The sequence below is a fragment of the Bacillus rossius genome, chromosome 12, assembly GCF_032445375.1.
Source record: "Bacillus rossius redtenbacheri isolate Brsri chromosome 12, Brsri_v3, whole genome shotgun sequence".
NCBI lineage: Eukaryota > Metazoa > Arthropoda > Insecta > Phasmatodea > Bacillidae > Bacillus > Bacillus rossius.
The window spans coordinates 22,856,000-22,870,818 of record NC_086339.1 but is presented as its reverse complement, the minus strand read 5'-3'; the positions used below and the strand labels follow the sequence as shown (position 1 = coordinate 22,870,818).

The 14,819-nt window shown below is 43.2% G+C and overlaps 1 protein-coding gene across 2 annotated transcripts in view; it reads left to right on the top strand.

Moving 5' to 3' along the window:
• Positions 1 to 14,819, top strand: part of LOC134537700 (hepatocyte growth factor-regulated tyrosine kinase substrate) — a 39,511-nt gene that overhangs the window by 18,048 nt on the left and 6,644 nt on the right. For both annotated transcript variants that reach the window (XM_063378424.1, XM_063378425.1), the window contains 3 exons: positions 9,772 to 9,942; positions 12,141 to 12,354; positions 13,754 to 13,938. In XM_063378424.1, coding sequence (XP_063234494.1) covers positions 9,772 to 9,942; positions 12,141 to 12,354; positions 13,754 to 13,938 — 570 coding nt within the window. The remainder of the gene's footprint in view (positions 1 to 9,771; positions 9,943 to 12,140; positions 12,355 to 13,753; positions 13,939 to 14,819) is intronic.

Below are 14,819 nucleotides of genomic sequence, written 5' to 3'. Positions count from 1 at the left end.
CCGTATCTTTTTTTCCATTTATCCAGCCATCCTTTACTGGCATTAAAATTGCTTTCACCTTCTTGTAATTTATTACGAAAATACTGCGCTTTTTCTTGTAATATAGGCCCAGAAAGAGGGACACCTTTTTGCCGCTGTGCTAAAAACCATGAAAACAAAGCTTCACTTGTTTTTTCGTACTCACTTTTTTTCATACGAGATCTGGATGTTGTAGCCTGAGAAAGATTTTTTTGAGTTTGCCATAACTCCAATTTCTGTCTGTTGCGCCTCCAGTCACCCACAGTAACAGCACTCACTCCTAAATCACGTGCAATTGTTTTTAGCGGCTCACCTTTATCAACCCGCGTCAGCGCTTCTAATTTATCACTTAATGATATTTCAGTATGTTTTCTTTTACTCATACTGGTTCGTAATAGAACTGGGACGTAACTACATAGATGTGCTCACGGCGAAGAACTTATGGGAACTAAAAATTGCCCTCTGGAGGGAACGCGGGGAAGTGACGAGGGGGCGGAGGATCTAGGCCGACGGAGAAAAGGGGTTTCCCCCAATGTACTAAAAATGGATGCTTGCGACTTCTGCAGGGGTGGGCGGCTACCTGCTATGTACAGTCACTTACCCAACTCACCCCATCAGGCCTTCCTCCTCAACGTAGTCCTGGCCGTCCCTACGTGTATGTGTGTTTGCAAAATTCATATTTTTTTTCTTTCTCATAACCCCCGAAACTGACTCGGATTATTGGGAACTCGGATTATCGGAGCTCGGATTATCGAGACCCTAGTGTACTTTCAAATTAGAAAAGCGGTGGTTTAAAGTCGGTATTTTCGTTATGCAATGGAAATTTTACCGGTATTTTAAATGTTGACTAAATTGTGCAGTTATTGAATATAATAGTTTACATATTTAATAAACAATCCATGTATACTAGGAATAGGCTAATATGCATAATAACAGCCAATTAAATCCAAAACAGTTACACAAAACAGACACGTTGCTATAGATGTTTGCAACTACTTTTTTTTTTTTTTTTTTTTTTTTTTTTTGCCAATGCCACATGCTTAGCCGACTTTAGGTGTTTGTCAATGAAATCTTTTCTATCCCATGAAACTTTACATTTACAAAATTTGCACATCACTGTGCTATTGTCAGTACAATAAAACCCATGTTTCTGATACTGATATGCTCGTATTTAATGGAGTGGAGGAACACGGGGTTGCCACTTGAACAAACCCCAGCGCACAAATGAGAAGAAACTTAGTGTGAACTATACCCCAGATCAATTTTGAGCATCAAAACCATACACGAACACGGCTTATGTAAAAATAAGGTAATTATGCTGAAACACAAGACTTGGGTTAAAGGATACTTTAACCTTGTGTGGATCAAGTAGAAAACATTCGGCTATAAACGAAAGAAATAAGAACAATGCTATCCTGAAATGCTGTGACATGTTTTTGGAGTAGATAATCACAGCGACAGACCGACAGGATGCGCTCCTGCCCTTGCCGTCAGCGATGTTTATTTTGACAGCTCAAGCAATTATCTTTTCCACGTCCCTTCGCAGCGTAAAAAAAAAGAGAAAAAAAAAAACACGCTGACAGTTTCTCACGCAGAAGGTTGAAATAAGGGAGGGAATGTGTTGAAATGTTAGTTGTTAAAAAAAAAGGGGGGGGGGGGTTGTTTTTACATGGTTTGTAGCTCTGGGACGGATGAGCCTTGAAGAATTGGCAGGGGATGGGAGAGGTAAGCGTCGCGTCACGTCACGTATGACTTCAAGCCGCCGGGCGGGTAAGATAACATCTAACATGACAGCTGAGACGGCTTTTCGTGCGATAGTGGAGGCGCCGAGCTCGTCCAGACACTGCCGCGCGGACAGTCTAGAGGGGTGGTATCTATTTTTAGACGTCTTTTGTATGCCTGGCTGCTTACAGTACAGCTCTCGCCAAGATAAACGTGAACGCATAGAGCCCAACAAAGTGTAACAGACTTGTTTTTCAGCCGATTTTACTCAAATTTTCAACTTTCTCTGCTTAAATTTTTCATGTTTTCTCAAAAAAACGGTCATATAAACGGAATGGACGCATCAGAGGGGGGGGGTCGCATCGGCGGGATTCTACTGTAATGGTACTTTTCGGGTATATATTCGCAGTGTAATATAGAAATGTTGTGGTTTTCGCGAATGTGCTTACTTTTCGCGTTTTCATGCGAAATTCGCGCGAATTTTCGCAAAATTCGTGATCGCGAAAAATTCCAGGCCCTAGTAATAAACTTTACTGATCAATTCTGTTTGTTACAGTTCATAAACAATTACAAGAATTCAAAGGATAATGTGTTGTTCACTTACACACCAATAGTTAGCCCAGTACAGTCAGCTTGTAATTTCAAAATAATCAAATTTAATCTCAAAGTGGTGTTTGTTGTATTTCGTGTTTCTGCCTTCAAGATTTAAAATATTTAATGCTAATTGTCATTCACGTTTATTTGGAAGGTTGTCTGTGGCTTGTATTTGTTAGATGCATATTTATTGACAAAAGAGCTATGTTGGATTGTTTCGAAGAACGTACGTTCAAATATGTAGATGCACATCTATGTCGTTTGTAGGCCACTGAGAATCCTTTCTTTTTATTTGAATCAAATATAAAATCATTCACAATAATTTTATATTTTTCGAGTGAAATTTAAACACTGTGAAAATTTTTTGTTTTAGTATTTATACATATTTCGGGAGTACGAGAAATATTGATGCATAATTACAGTAAAAGCTTTTTTACTTTATGGGAAATCTTAATGACTTGTGTTTTACGTATGGAAATTGGCTTACAGTTATCGTATTGGCTTTATTGAGGTCAAGTATTAAAAATGGAGAACTTTGACGAGTTACTGTAAATATGCCCTGTTGCATGAACAGTAACGATTTATGATGAACAAAACTATTTCTGAGGCTACTATAGCGACCATTTGGTAATGAAGTGGACTGTCAAATTATTTGATTAAAATTACAAATTTTATAAATAGTCTGTGGTGTGGTCTGTGACTTGATGTAAGTTTTTGGACATACGCCATTGCTAAGAACTTTTTCTGTTGAAGAAAAACCAAAAAATAATAAAATAAAGAAATAAATAAATAAAACCCAAAAAAGACAAAAAAAAACACAAAATTAAGCAAAAAACTGCTGTTGTCAACAAGGATATAAACACCACAAAATATCTTATATTTATATCATATATATTGTTTCGTACTGAAACTGTTACCAGATAACATGAAAGTCAAAAACGATAGCCGGACGTCCGATGACGCCGGTACCAGACGAACCACTGAGTCTTTCCTGATGGCCACCAGGATCGCTTGAGTTAATGGCAGCGAAATGGCGCCATATTTGAATTTTGAAGCGTCCAACACTTGAATTAGTTAACATAAATCTAGGGTAAGCACTATTTACAAATCCAACATACCGCCCACCAAAATGCATATTTTAAACATTTATTGGGCGGGCAACGGGCACAGCTTCACCACAGGCCGTAGAAAGGTGCCTTGTTGGGTCTTCACCTCAGCCACTCTCACGACACCATCTGAGCCAGGAAAAGTCTTCACAATACGGCCTAACTTCCAGCACAATGGTGGTAGATTCGGATCTTTGATGAGAACCAAGGTGCCAACACTGAGGATGTCTTGGTCAGTTAGGCTCTTGGGTCGTTGCTGCAGCTGTTGTAGATAATCCTGGTGCCAGCGCTTCCAGAATGACTGATGCGCTTGCTGGATGAGTTGCCATCGAGACAAACGATTTAGCTTGAGGTGGGACAAATCTGGTTCGGGCACTAGTGCAGGAGGCCCCAAGACTAGAAAATGACTGGGTGTCAGAGCAGCCATGTCGTTTGGATTATTTGAGAGAGCACACAGAGGCCGTGAGTTGAGAATGGCCTCCACTTGTGTCATGAGAGTGTATAATTCTTCATAAGTGAGTACCTGAGCACCTACACTCTTTATGAGGAGAGACTTCACAGACTTTACACCTGCCTCCCACAGGCCTCCAAAATGTGGTGCTGATGGGGGATTGAAATGCCAGGTAACTTGGTGTTCAACCAGCGACTGAGCAAAGGAGTCATGTGTATCCTTGCTTGACATGAAGGCTCTTAGTCCAGTCAACAAGCGACTGGCACCGACAAAGTTAGTCCCGCAATCGCTGTGAAGGTCAGAGCATCGCCCCCGACGAGACAAGAAACGGCGAAAGGCAGCTATGAAAGCATCTGTCGTCAGATCAGAGGCCAGCTCCAAGTGGATTGCCTTGGTGGCAAAGCATACAAACAGGCACAAGTAGGCATCCTGGATGCGGGCCTTCCGCAGTCGGGACATGGTGATTTTAAAGGGTCCAGCATAGTCGACTCCTGTCTTGAGAAATGGCTTGGCTTGTGTGACACGATCGACTGGAAGATTACCCATGGGTGGGTTTCGAGGCACAGGGCGAACTCGAAAGCATAAAGTACACTTCTTCAGCCGTTGACGAATGAGGCCCCGAGCACCTACAATCCAGAAGTCACGTTGCACAGCAGACTGTAGTATGGTGGGACCACAGTGCATCAGATGGATGTGAAGGTGGTCAATTACAAGGTCTGTCAATCTGTGGTGTTTGGGCAGTAGAATTGGATGTCGTTGGTTGTAAGCCAAGTCTGATAGTTCCAAACGTCCGCCCACCCTGAGAATGCCAGCAGGATCCAAGAAGGGAGACAGCTTGAAGAGTGGACCCCGATATGGTTGGTTAGCTTGCAGAGCTTTGATATCAGATGCGAATGCTGAAGCCTGGGCTAAACGAACCCATACCATCATGGCATCTTTAAGCTCATTAGCATCTGGTGGACTACGGGGGGGAAGTTTCTTGAAGCGCAAACGTTGCACAAAGCGGAGACAATAGGCCGTAATGCGTTTGACCTTGCTTAAAGATGAGAACCTTTCCAGCAGCGTAGTGTCTGCCAGAGGGTTGACACTATGCAAGGTAAAGATCCGTTGTTCCATCACTGTTTCGTCCATGCTGTCCATCAAGCCGGTGAGTTGTGGCCATTCCTCTGGTGGCTTATACAGCCATGATGGACCGGTCCACCACAGCGAGTGGTCAGCTATCTCACTTGGAAACAAGCCCCTAGAGGCACAATCAGCCGGGTTGCTGTCTGACAACACATGATTCCAGTGCTTTGCTGGGACAAGGTCATGGATTTGGCCGACACGATTTGCAACAAAAGTTTTCCATTTATGAGGTGATCCACGGATCCAGTGGAGGACAACTGTAGAGTCTGTCCAGGCAAATATTTGGTCTAGGTTCACATGAGGTCCATAATTTTGCAAGATTCTATGCATTGTGCGAGCAAGCAGCAAAGCACCACAGAGTTCCAGGCGAGGCAATGACACTCTTTTAATTGGGGCTACCTTTGACCTTCCAACCAGAAGGTATACAGATACTGAGCCATCAGGTGAAGTGGCTCTGAGATAAACAACTGCCGCATAACCTTGCTCCGAACTATCAGAGAATCCATGGATCTCTAGTAAGAGTTCTCTTTGGGTCACTGGGACAAATCTTGAAATAGTGATGCTAGCCAGACTAGGAAGCTCTCGCTGGAACCGCTGCCACGTTGCAAGGATGTCGGCAGGAGGAGGGTCATCCCAATCTATGCATCGAATCCACAAGTGCTGAATGAGGCATTTTGCAAGCAGGACCACAGGTGACAGCCAACCTAGAGGGTCAAATATTCGCGCCAAGTCGGACAGTATGCTCCGCTTCGTAGCTGTCGAGGAAGTAGGTTGAACATTGTAAGCGAATGCATCCACTTCAGATTGCCACTGCAGACCCAATATTTTGACGGTGGGAAGTCCACAAGTGTTGTCCAAGGGGAGAGCCTTGCTGCCCTGCACCAAGTCTTCGGAAAGCCAAGAGAGCAGAGATAAATCATTACTGGCAAATTTTCGCAACTGAAAACCACCAGCCTTGAGGAGGTCAATTAACTCTCTTTGCAATGAGATAGCCTCACGTGCATTGGGTGCTCCAGTTACAACATCATCAACATACGTGTCTTTTAGGAGGACTGATGATGCCCGAGGGAATCTATCTTTCTCATCTGCAGCCAGTTGATGGAGTGTGCGGATAGCAAGGTAGGGTGCAGATGACACGCCATAGGTAACAGTGTTGAGCCTGTACTCACAAACTGGATCATCATCAGATGGTCGCCACAGAATTCGTTGACAGTCGCGGAATTCCTCTTGAACTAGAATCTGACGGTACATCTGTCGTATGTCAGCAGTAAATGCAACTGCATGATCTCGAAATGAGAGAAGAATGTCAGCTATGTCTCTCTGCAGTTTGGGTCCCGTAAGTAATTGATCATTCAGAGAAGTTCCTTTGCTGTCCTTGGCCGATGCATCAAAGACCACACGTAACTTTGTTGTACTACTGTCTGGTTTCAAAACTCCGTGATGCGGAATATAAAACGACGGTGTAGTCAACTGGGGTTCTTGAACCATTGACATATGACCCTGGTCAATGTAATCTGACATAAATTCTACATAGGATGCCTTAAAATGAGGGTTTTTGTTCATCTTGCGTTCAAGGTAGTGAAAACGTTTTAGTGCTTGAACACGTGATTCCTCAAAATGAGGTGAAGGCTCCTTGAAAGGTAAGGCCACACTATATCTACCATTCTCATCTCTTCTGCAAGTCTCGAGAAAGATCTGTTCACATCGAATGTCCTCAGAGGAAGGCTTTGGGGGTACAATAACCTCTTCCACCTCCCAAAACTGCCGAACTGTGTCGTCAAGTGTTGGTGTAATAGAATGAAGTGATACACAACTGAGCGATACTGCAGATGTGGGTACTCTCCCCATCACTACCCATCCAAAGACAGTGTCAATCGCTACAGGGACCTGGGTACTGAGACTTAGTGTGCGTCCGCTCAGCACATAGGGAAACAGATCTGCCCCAATTAGCACATCAATAGGCCCAGGCTGTGCATAGTGAGGGTCAGCTAGTTGCAAATGGGAAAGATGATCCCATGAATGAGGGTTCAGTTGTGTTGTAGGCAGTGAGCCAGTGATCTTAGGCAAAATGAAGGCAGTGAGTGACAATCGCGGACCCTCCTGACCAACTGGTTTCACTAAACAGTCAACTACTCCCCTAGCGACATGCACTGGTACCTGGGAAACACCGTAGACTGGCAGAGCTGCCTTTCGACGTATTAAGCCTAGCCTCTTCACACAACCTTCTGTCATGAAGCTGGATTGGCTGGCAGAGTCCAAGAGTGCTCGAACTGTGTGAGTCCTGCCAGAGCTGACTGGAATTTCTATGAGTGCAGTGGACAGCAAAATCGTAGATGGACTATCTTGATTATGCAGTTCGGATGCAGCCAAATATTGTCCAGGAGATGAAGCACACAACGCATTCACACCATCATGGTCTGGTGACTGTGGTCGCATGTCACTAAAATGAAGTAGTGTGTGATGTCGAGAGTCACAAGACCGACAATGAGAAGACGAAAGGCATGCACTTGCATGATGAGACGTTCGCAAGCAGTTCAAACAGAGGTTTCCTGACCTCACCATCTGATACCTTTCCTTTGGAGATGACTCAAGGAACTTGGGGCACTGGTAGATTTCGTGAGGTCCACTGCATATGACACACTTCACTGACTTGGAAACAGTGTTTCCTGCGAATGACTGATGTTGCACATATCTAGAAGCTGGCTTAGAATAAATAGACGACTTGCTCTTAAAGGTTTTCCCAGACGTCACTAGCTGTGACTCAGCTGCACGGCGATAACCCTCTAAAAATAACAAAAACTCGGTAAGCTTGGGTAACTCTGCTCCCTTGTCATTAATAAACAGCTCCCACTGGTTACGCAAAACCTTATCCAGCTTAGCTTCAATGATATGCAGCAACAGCGGGTCCCATTTTTCAACATTGACATCCAGCACTCGTAATGCCGCAATGTGCTCTGCCAGAAGAGACATCATCTTATTCACTGATGCTGGGGCCTCTAATGACACAGATGGTATTTGCATAATTGCTTCAATGTGCAATGAAACAATCAAGCGCTTGTTACTGTACCTCTTAGACAGTAGTTCCCAAGCAATACTATAGTTCGAATCAGTCAAGGGTAATGCCTGAATTACTGCCAACGCGTCACCAGACAAAGATGACTTTAGGTAAGATAGTCTCTCTACATTGGTGAGACTTCTGTTGTCTACAACTAGAGCCTCAAACAGATTTGAGAAGCTGAGCCATTCTGTTGGATTACCCTGAAAGTGGGGTAAATCAATAGCTGGCAGACGGGGTGACGACCCAGCTGCACATTGATTACGTGTTTCCTTGTTCCGGTTCTTAGAATCCTGCACTAATGTGTCCCAGATTGCATTAACTTCATAATAAAGATCGTCGAAGTGATTTAGCCTACTTGTATGCCTTGTGTCATCAAAATCAACTTGCTCCTTGCATGCCAATTCATAAGCCAAATGGTCATCTTCAAACCCATTACGAAGCTGAGATAAGTCCCGACAGGTTGCAAAGAATAATGACTGCTTGGAAGTGTCTGTAGTAACCCTTTTGGCCAGATCCGCGGCACGCTGTAATCGGTTTTCGGCACGCTCCAGACGTCGCTCCAGAGCTGAAACACTGTCAGTCATGGTTGTGTTTATTCTACTTAAGTACACTCAGTCAAAAATGGAAGCACCAACTAAAAATTTAAATGTAAACGATTTTTCAGCAAAAAATCGATTCTGAACCGAGTGGTGTTTATAAAATCGATTTTATAACTAAAATCGATTCTAAACCGAGTAGTGTTTAAATAATCGATTTTCAATGTCCTGCGAATCGATTTTGTATCGATATGTGTAGTAATGCCGAACAAAGACTTGGCAAAATCTATGTTAACGGTCTACTTAATAATTCAAAGTCATTTTCACCGCCAGTCTTAGAAAACACGCAATCTTATAGCAGACCGGTCATTATCAGTATCTGGTTACCGTGGAAAGATAAGAAATAATAGTGCGGCACGACACAAAAGGCTTCGTCAGCACCAACACCGTCAGTGTGATAAAGGCAATTTTTATCTTCCCTTACGCACTCAGTTCTTATCTTCCCTTACGCACTCAGTTGTTATCTTCCCTTCCACTGGAAGCTAATAGCACATTAAGATGATAACCCGTTCACGTTTTTATGGCGGGGCAACGACGGACAAAGGAGACTCGGTACAATGAACGACGCAAACAAACACTCCGAATCTCTCCACGTAACTAGAACTGAGCCCGATAGCTCAGTAATCGCGGTTAGCGGATTGATCCGGCCCGGAGGACCAAATGTTTCGTACTGAAACTGTTACCAGATAACATGAAAGTCAAAAACGATAGCCGGACGTCCGATGACGCCGGTACCAGACGAACCACTGAGTCTTTCCTGATGGCCACCAGGATCGCTTGAGTTAATGGCAGCGAAATGGCGCCATATTTGAATTTTGAAGCGTCCAACACTTGAATTAGTTAACATAAATCTAGGGTAAGCACTATTTACAAATCCAACATATATATTTATATCCTTGTTGACAACAGAAATTTTTTGCTTAATTTTGTGTTGTTTTTTTTTGTCTTTTTTGGGTTTTATTTATTTATTTCTTTATTTTATTATTTTTTGGTTTTTCTTCAACAGAAAAAGTTCTTAGCAATGGCGTATGTCCAAAAACTTAAATCAAGTCATGCACTCCCATTGCAGAAATCTTTCAAAGGTGTGGTCTGTGCCGGCAGCAGCGGGACGCCAGCCCGGCGCAGGACGACCCCGAGCTGGCGCACTACCTGAACCGCGCCCTCTGGAACCAGCGCAAGGCCAGCGCGGAGAAGGAGGCGCTGGAGCGGGAGGTCACCAGCCCGTCAGCCCCCGCCAACACCTCCAGCCCCCTCGCTGCCCTGGTAGTCAAGGTGCCCGTCACACTCGCTCGCATTCGTAAAATATTCGTGGGAATTACGCATACTTAACCTGAATACAATGCGACCCCCGTACTATTTTTTTTTTATGAAAAAGACTTTACAGCTTGGAAATCACAATTCAAGTACTTTGCACTGGAAAATTGTTTAAATTATTAAATTTATTCCACATTTTATACATCCTTACTGGTGCCACTTTCGTGTGTAAAGTGATTTAAATGGTCTCTCTTGAAATATTAAGCCACAGTTAAAAAAAAAAAAAAAGTTTTTTTTTATGGCTAGTTCAAAAGGGGCAGCTGTTCAGAAAGCGAAGAATGTGATTGTTCATGGTGGGTAGTCGCCTGGGAGGGTGAAAGAGGAGGGGGACAGGGTGCCTTCCCCAGCAGCCACAATAAAGAGAAGCAGAAAGAACTCTGACAAACTCCATCTGCACCCTCTCCGTCATCCTGCATCTGTCACGCCTGTGCAGAGGTTCAGAAAGCCCCGGTCTAAAGTAGCGTAAGTCTTACAGTTTACTAGGGTTACCAACTATTTCACCCTGACCATAAGGGACACTGAACCCCACCTAATAGAGCGGGAGGTCCGGGGACCCTGCCCCGGATAAATTTGAATTTTTAGATGCAAATTGGTGCTATTTTAGCAGTTTTGTATCTGAAAATAAATTATGCACCTTGTTGAATTATTAAATTTTTTTGTATTGGACTAATAATTTTTTTGAGTAATGAATTTAATATATAAAGAAATTTTTAGTTAACAAAGTATAAAAATTCCAGACAACTCATATGATATTGAACATTGGTAAACTAACTTCAACTCTCTCCAATGCAAAATGTGATCAGGAAAAAAGTGCGGGAAGGGGAGGTTGCTAAAGCCACTTAGCCCTTCCCCCGCCCCCCTTGGATTAGAACCACCACTAGGGACACCATAACAAGCAACTTAAAAAAATATATTTTAATAAATGTATGCCTAAGATATATTTTCTCATTTTTCATTTCACCAAACAAACCCAACTTTAAATTAAATGTCATCTTGGGTATAAAGTACACAATATACAACATGCAAGACACAAAAAAACTTAACAGCATGCCGTACAATTTTGTATTACAATCAAAACTGTTATAACTTAAAGCATGCTTCGTATATTGATAACATAGAGCTAGTTCAGATGCTACAACAGAATTTTGATCGCTAGTGCCTTGTTTTACGAAATAACTGTTTATCTTAGTTTTTTCACTCGCATTTGCTTGTTGAACCGTGTTTCTATGTAACAATGTTTAAGCATGCTGTGTTACATCGTTTTCGCCACCATGTGCTATTGAAATCTCTTTTGCAAAGTACACATTTGGCTTTGTAACTATTATCATTACATATTAGCCACTTATAGTTATGTTCCCATAGAACTAAATAAACGCACAGCAGTTTCTTTTTTCACGGTGGCGAATCGCACATTTTTTTCAACTCAACTTTACCCGATTTACTCAACTTTATCCGTTTTCAACTCAACATAATATCCACATAAACATAACAGACTAAGCGGGGACGAGTGATGCCACCTGTCTGTGTCAACATGAACTATTTGGTGGCCAGTGAACTGCAGAGTAAACGGAGCCTCGCAATGTCGCAATACATATAACAGGCGGTGCGGCGCAGGTGGGAAAATACTTTTTCAATTTTATGCAGGTGTGTGAATTGAACTTTAAACAAGATACGGGAAATATCATGTCTTGTCCTGCCTATGTACGGGATAATTCTTTTAGTCACAGAATACGGGACGGTTGGCAACCCTGCAGTATGTAGTTTTTAGACTAAGTGGAGGTTCAAATGGCTGTAATTAACAGCAGCCTGAAGTGGCATAAGTGACACTTTTGAGGCATAACCTGTAGTTTTTCAACTAAGCTGTTCCCCAATGGCAAGATACAAGTTTGCAATTATAATGCGGCCCCCACTTTCAGTTTTCACAGTTTTGGTAAAAATCATAGCTTTATATTGTACTGATTATCAAGGGTCACAATAGTTTTAATGGGAATACCAGTTTTGAAAATGTAATGTAATATTCATTAGTTTTGTAGAAAAACTGTATGATGAGATTAAATATAAATTTTCTCCATTGCTGTTTATTGTCAACAATTAACATTTTCAGTGGTTGATTAAAAGCATGTTAGCTAATTTTTATTTTTTATTTTTCTCAACAGCACAAGCAAGAGAATGGTGAGGTAGATGCTGACATGGAAGATTTTGTGATTAACCTCAAGAGCCAAGTGGAAATATTTGTAAATCGCATGAAATCCAACTCCAGTCGTGGGCGCTCCATTGCGAACGACAGTTCCGTCCAGACATTGTTCATGACCATCACGGCTATGCATTCTCGCCTGCTTCGATACAGCCAGCAACAGGATGACAAGCGAGGTGGGTGGATCATTTTGCTTAGTTTTCATGTGAACCATATATCCAAAAGAAGGTGTTATCACTAATGGAGAGAACGTACTGTTATAAGTGGGAAAACAGTTTCGAAAAGGATAGCCCAATTGATTATCAAGAGTTTAATTATTTTTATTTCTTAGCTACTATTTACACTATTAATTAAATTACAACACTTGTGTCTGTCCATAAATTAATTACTTTTTCATTACGTCCATAGTTTATTCTCCCCACTGGAGCTTGGCTCGACAGTAGCTCTTTCTACTGCTCGTCTCTTACTATGAACCTCTGTTCCAATACACTACCTTGCACTACTCACTCATCCATCATGCACACAACAGTACTGGATTCTTCAGTACTCAGTGTACCAATCTTCACACAAGTAGCCCATTGCTTTGCGTCCACTTTCACTTACCAAGGGGTCACTTGCAGGTCGGTCACTGGTTATATACCTGCCAAATCCTGCCCTGAGAAGTCTTGTAGCCCTCCGAATTGTCGCATCATCAGAATCTCCGACTGAACACTCAAAGTTCCAAGACCAGTGGTGTTCTAGTTATGCCACTTCACACAGTATTGTTTTAACAGGGTTTCACTGTACATTCGAGCATTTTTCATGCTGGCTGAAAGGTCTGACCTGGCGGGGCAGCCAGCTTTATTTATCAGTCCATCCCATCCATGTTGACCTTAGTTTCAGGTGGGAATCAACAATATTTTTTTTCTTCCCTTGAAATATAGAAATGGCTTGAGATGAATATCTTGTCATCGGGGTCATTGAAGGTAAGGAAAGGTGATGAGATGCATTGACAGAACTGGTGGGGGGTAATCGGGAATACCAGAGAGAAACTAAAGACCAAGGATTCATCTGCCACGTTTCCCACATGCAAAAATTGGGGTTGAACCAGGGCCGGCGCGTCCATATAGGCGAACTAGGCAACCGCCTAGGGCGCCAAGTAGCTGGGGGCGGCGCAGCACGACACATAACAGCTGATACAATATGTTTAACGATTATTGAAACTAGATGAAAATGGATTTTTGTAACATTATATTGATATAAGTAGGTAATTATTTAAAGTCCACGGTGACCTGTTTATGATTTGCAATAAGTAAAAAAAAAACACAAGCCTGTTTACATTTGATTGTTGACAAAATCTTAGGCTTATGTGATGTATTTTGAGGCAAGGAAAATTTTTTTAGGGTGTCCGGCCCGGGGGGGGATGGGGGGGCACTAATGTTTATCGCCTAGGGCGCCAATTTACCTTGTACCGGCCCTGGGTTGAACCCAGCCGGGAATTGAACCTGGATCATGTTGGCGAGAGAGGAGTGATCTGACCACTCGGTGGCCGTGGTCCCTTGACGAGATTGTGGCAGAGGAACGTTGCACGTGCAGTGTACTTCGAGGGGCTGCAGGACAAGCTGACCCAAGTGAAGGACGCGCGCGCGGCTCTGAACGCCCTCCGCGAGGAGCACCAGGAGAAGCTGCGGCGCCAGGCCGAGGAGGCGGAGCGGATACGCCAGCTGCAGATGGCGCACAAGCTGGAGATCATGCGCAAGAAGAAGCAGGAGTACCTGCAGGTTAGATCATTCACCAACCACCTGCTTGGGTATCATCTGCGAGTTCCAGCTTGTTTTATTATTTACTAAGATGGGCCTCATTTTTATCGCAGGAATATTTGTGGAAACAATTCAAAAATTCTGCTTGGGTACTCTGTCAAGTATCATCTGTGAGTTCTAGGACAATTTTCCCAGCTTGTTTTGTTATTTACTAAGATGGGCCTCATTTTTATTGCAGGAATATTTGTGGAAACAATTCAAAAATTCTGCTTGGGTACTCTGTCAAGTATCATCTGTGAGTTCTAGGACGATTTTCCCAGCTTGTTTTGTTATTTACTAAGATGGGCCTCATTTTTATTGCAGGAATACCGTATTTACTCGTGTAAAGGCCCCGCCCGCGTATAAGCCCCCCTCCTTGTTTTGTAAACATTTTTGAGAAAAAATTTAAAAACGTGTTTTTCTGGGTTTATCTGAGGGCAGGGCAGCTTGGCATGCATCAAACAAGCCATGTATTGTGAGCGGCGGGAGGTGATTTTGTAAGCGACAGTGATACAGAAACTGGTATTATAGTTTGTCCGTTCTCAGTAGGACCGTCGTGAGGCGTACCAGACGTAAGCAGTTAGTCCTATCTCAAACGACATAAAGATAAAGAAAGCTGGACTCGCGCCGCCGCTGTGTTGATGTGCAGTGTTGACGGAGTAGAAGAGGGGATGAAGAGGGGAAGTGAAGGAGGAAGGGAAGTGGGTGGAGCAGGTACCTACACTCCTTTGTCTGGTTGGCTGGCTAGCTGGCAGGAGGGAGGTTAAGCCACACCTCTGCCTCTCTCCCCCCCCCCTCCGGACTAGCTGCCTCTGCCTCTCTCCCCCCTGTCATAGCGCTGCCTCTCCCCCCTGCGGAGTCGT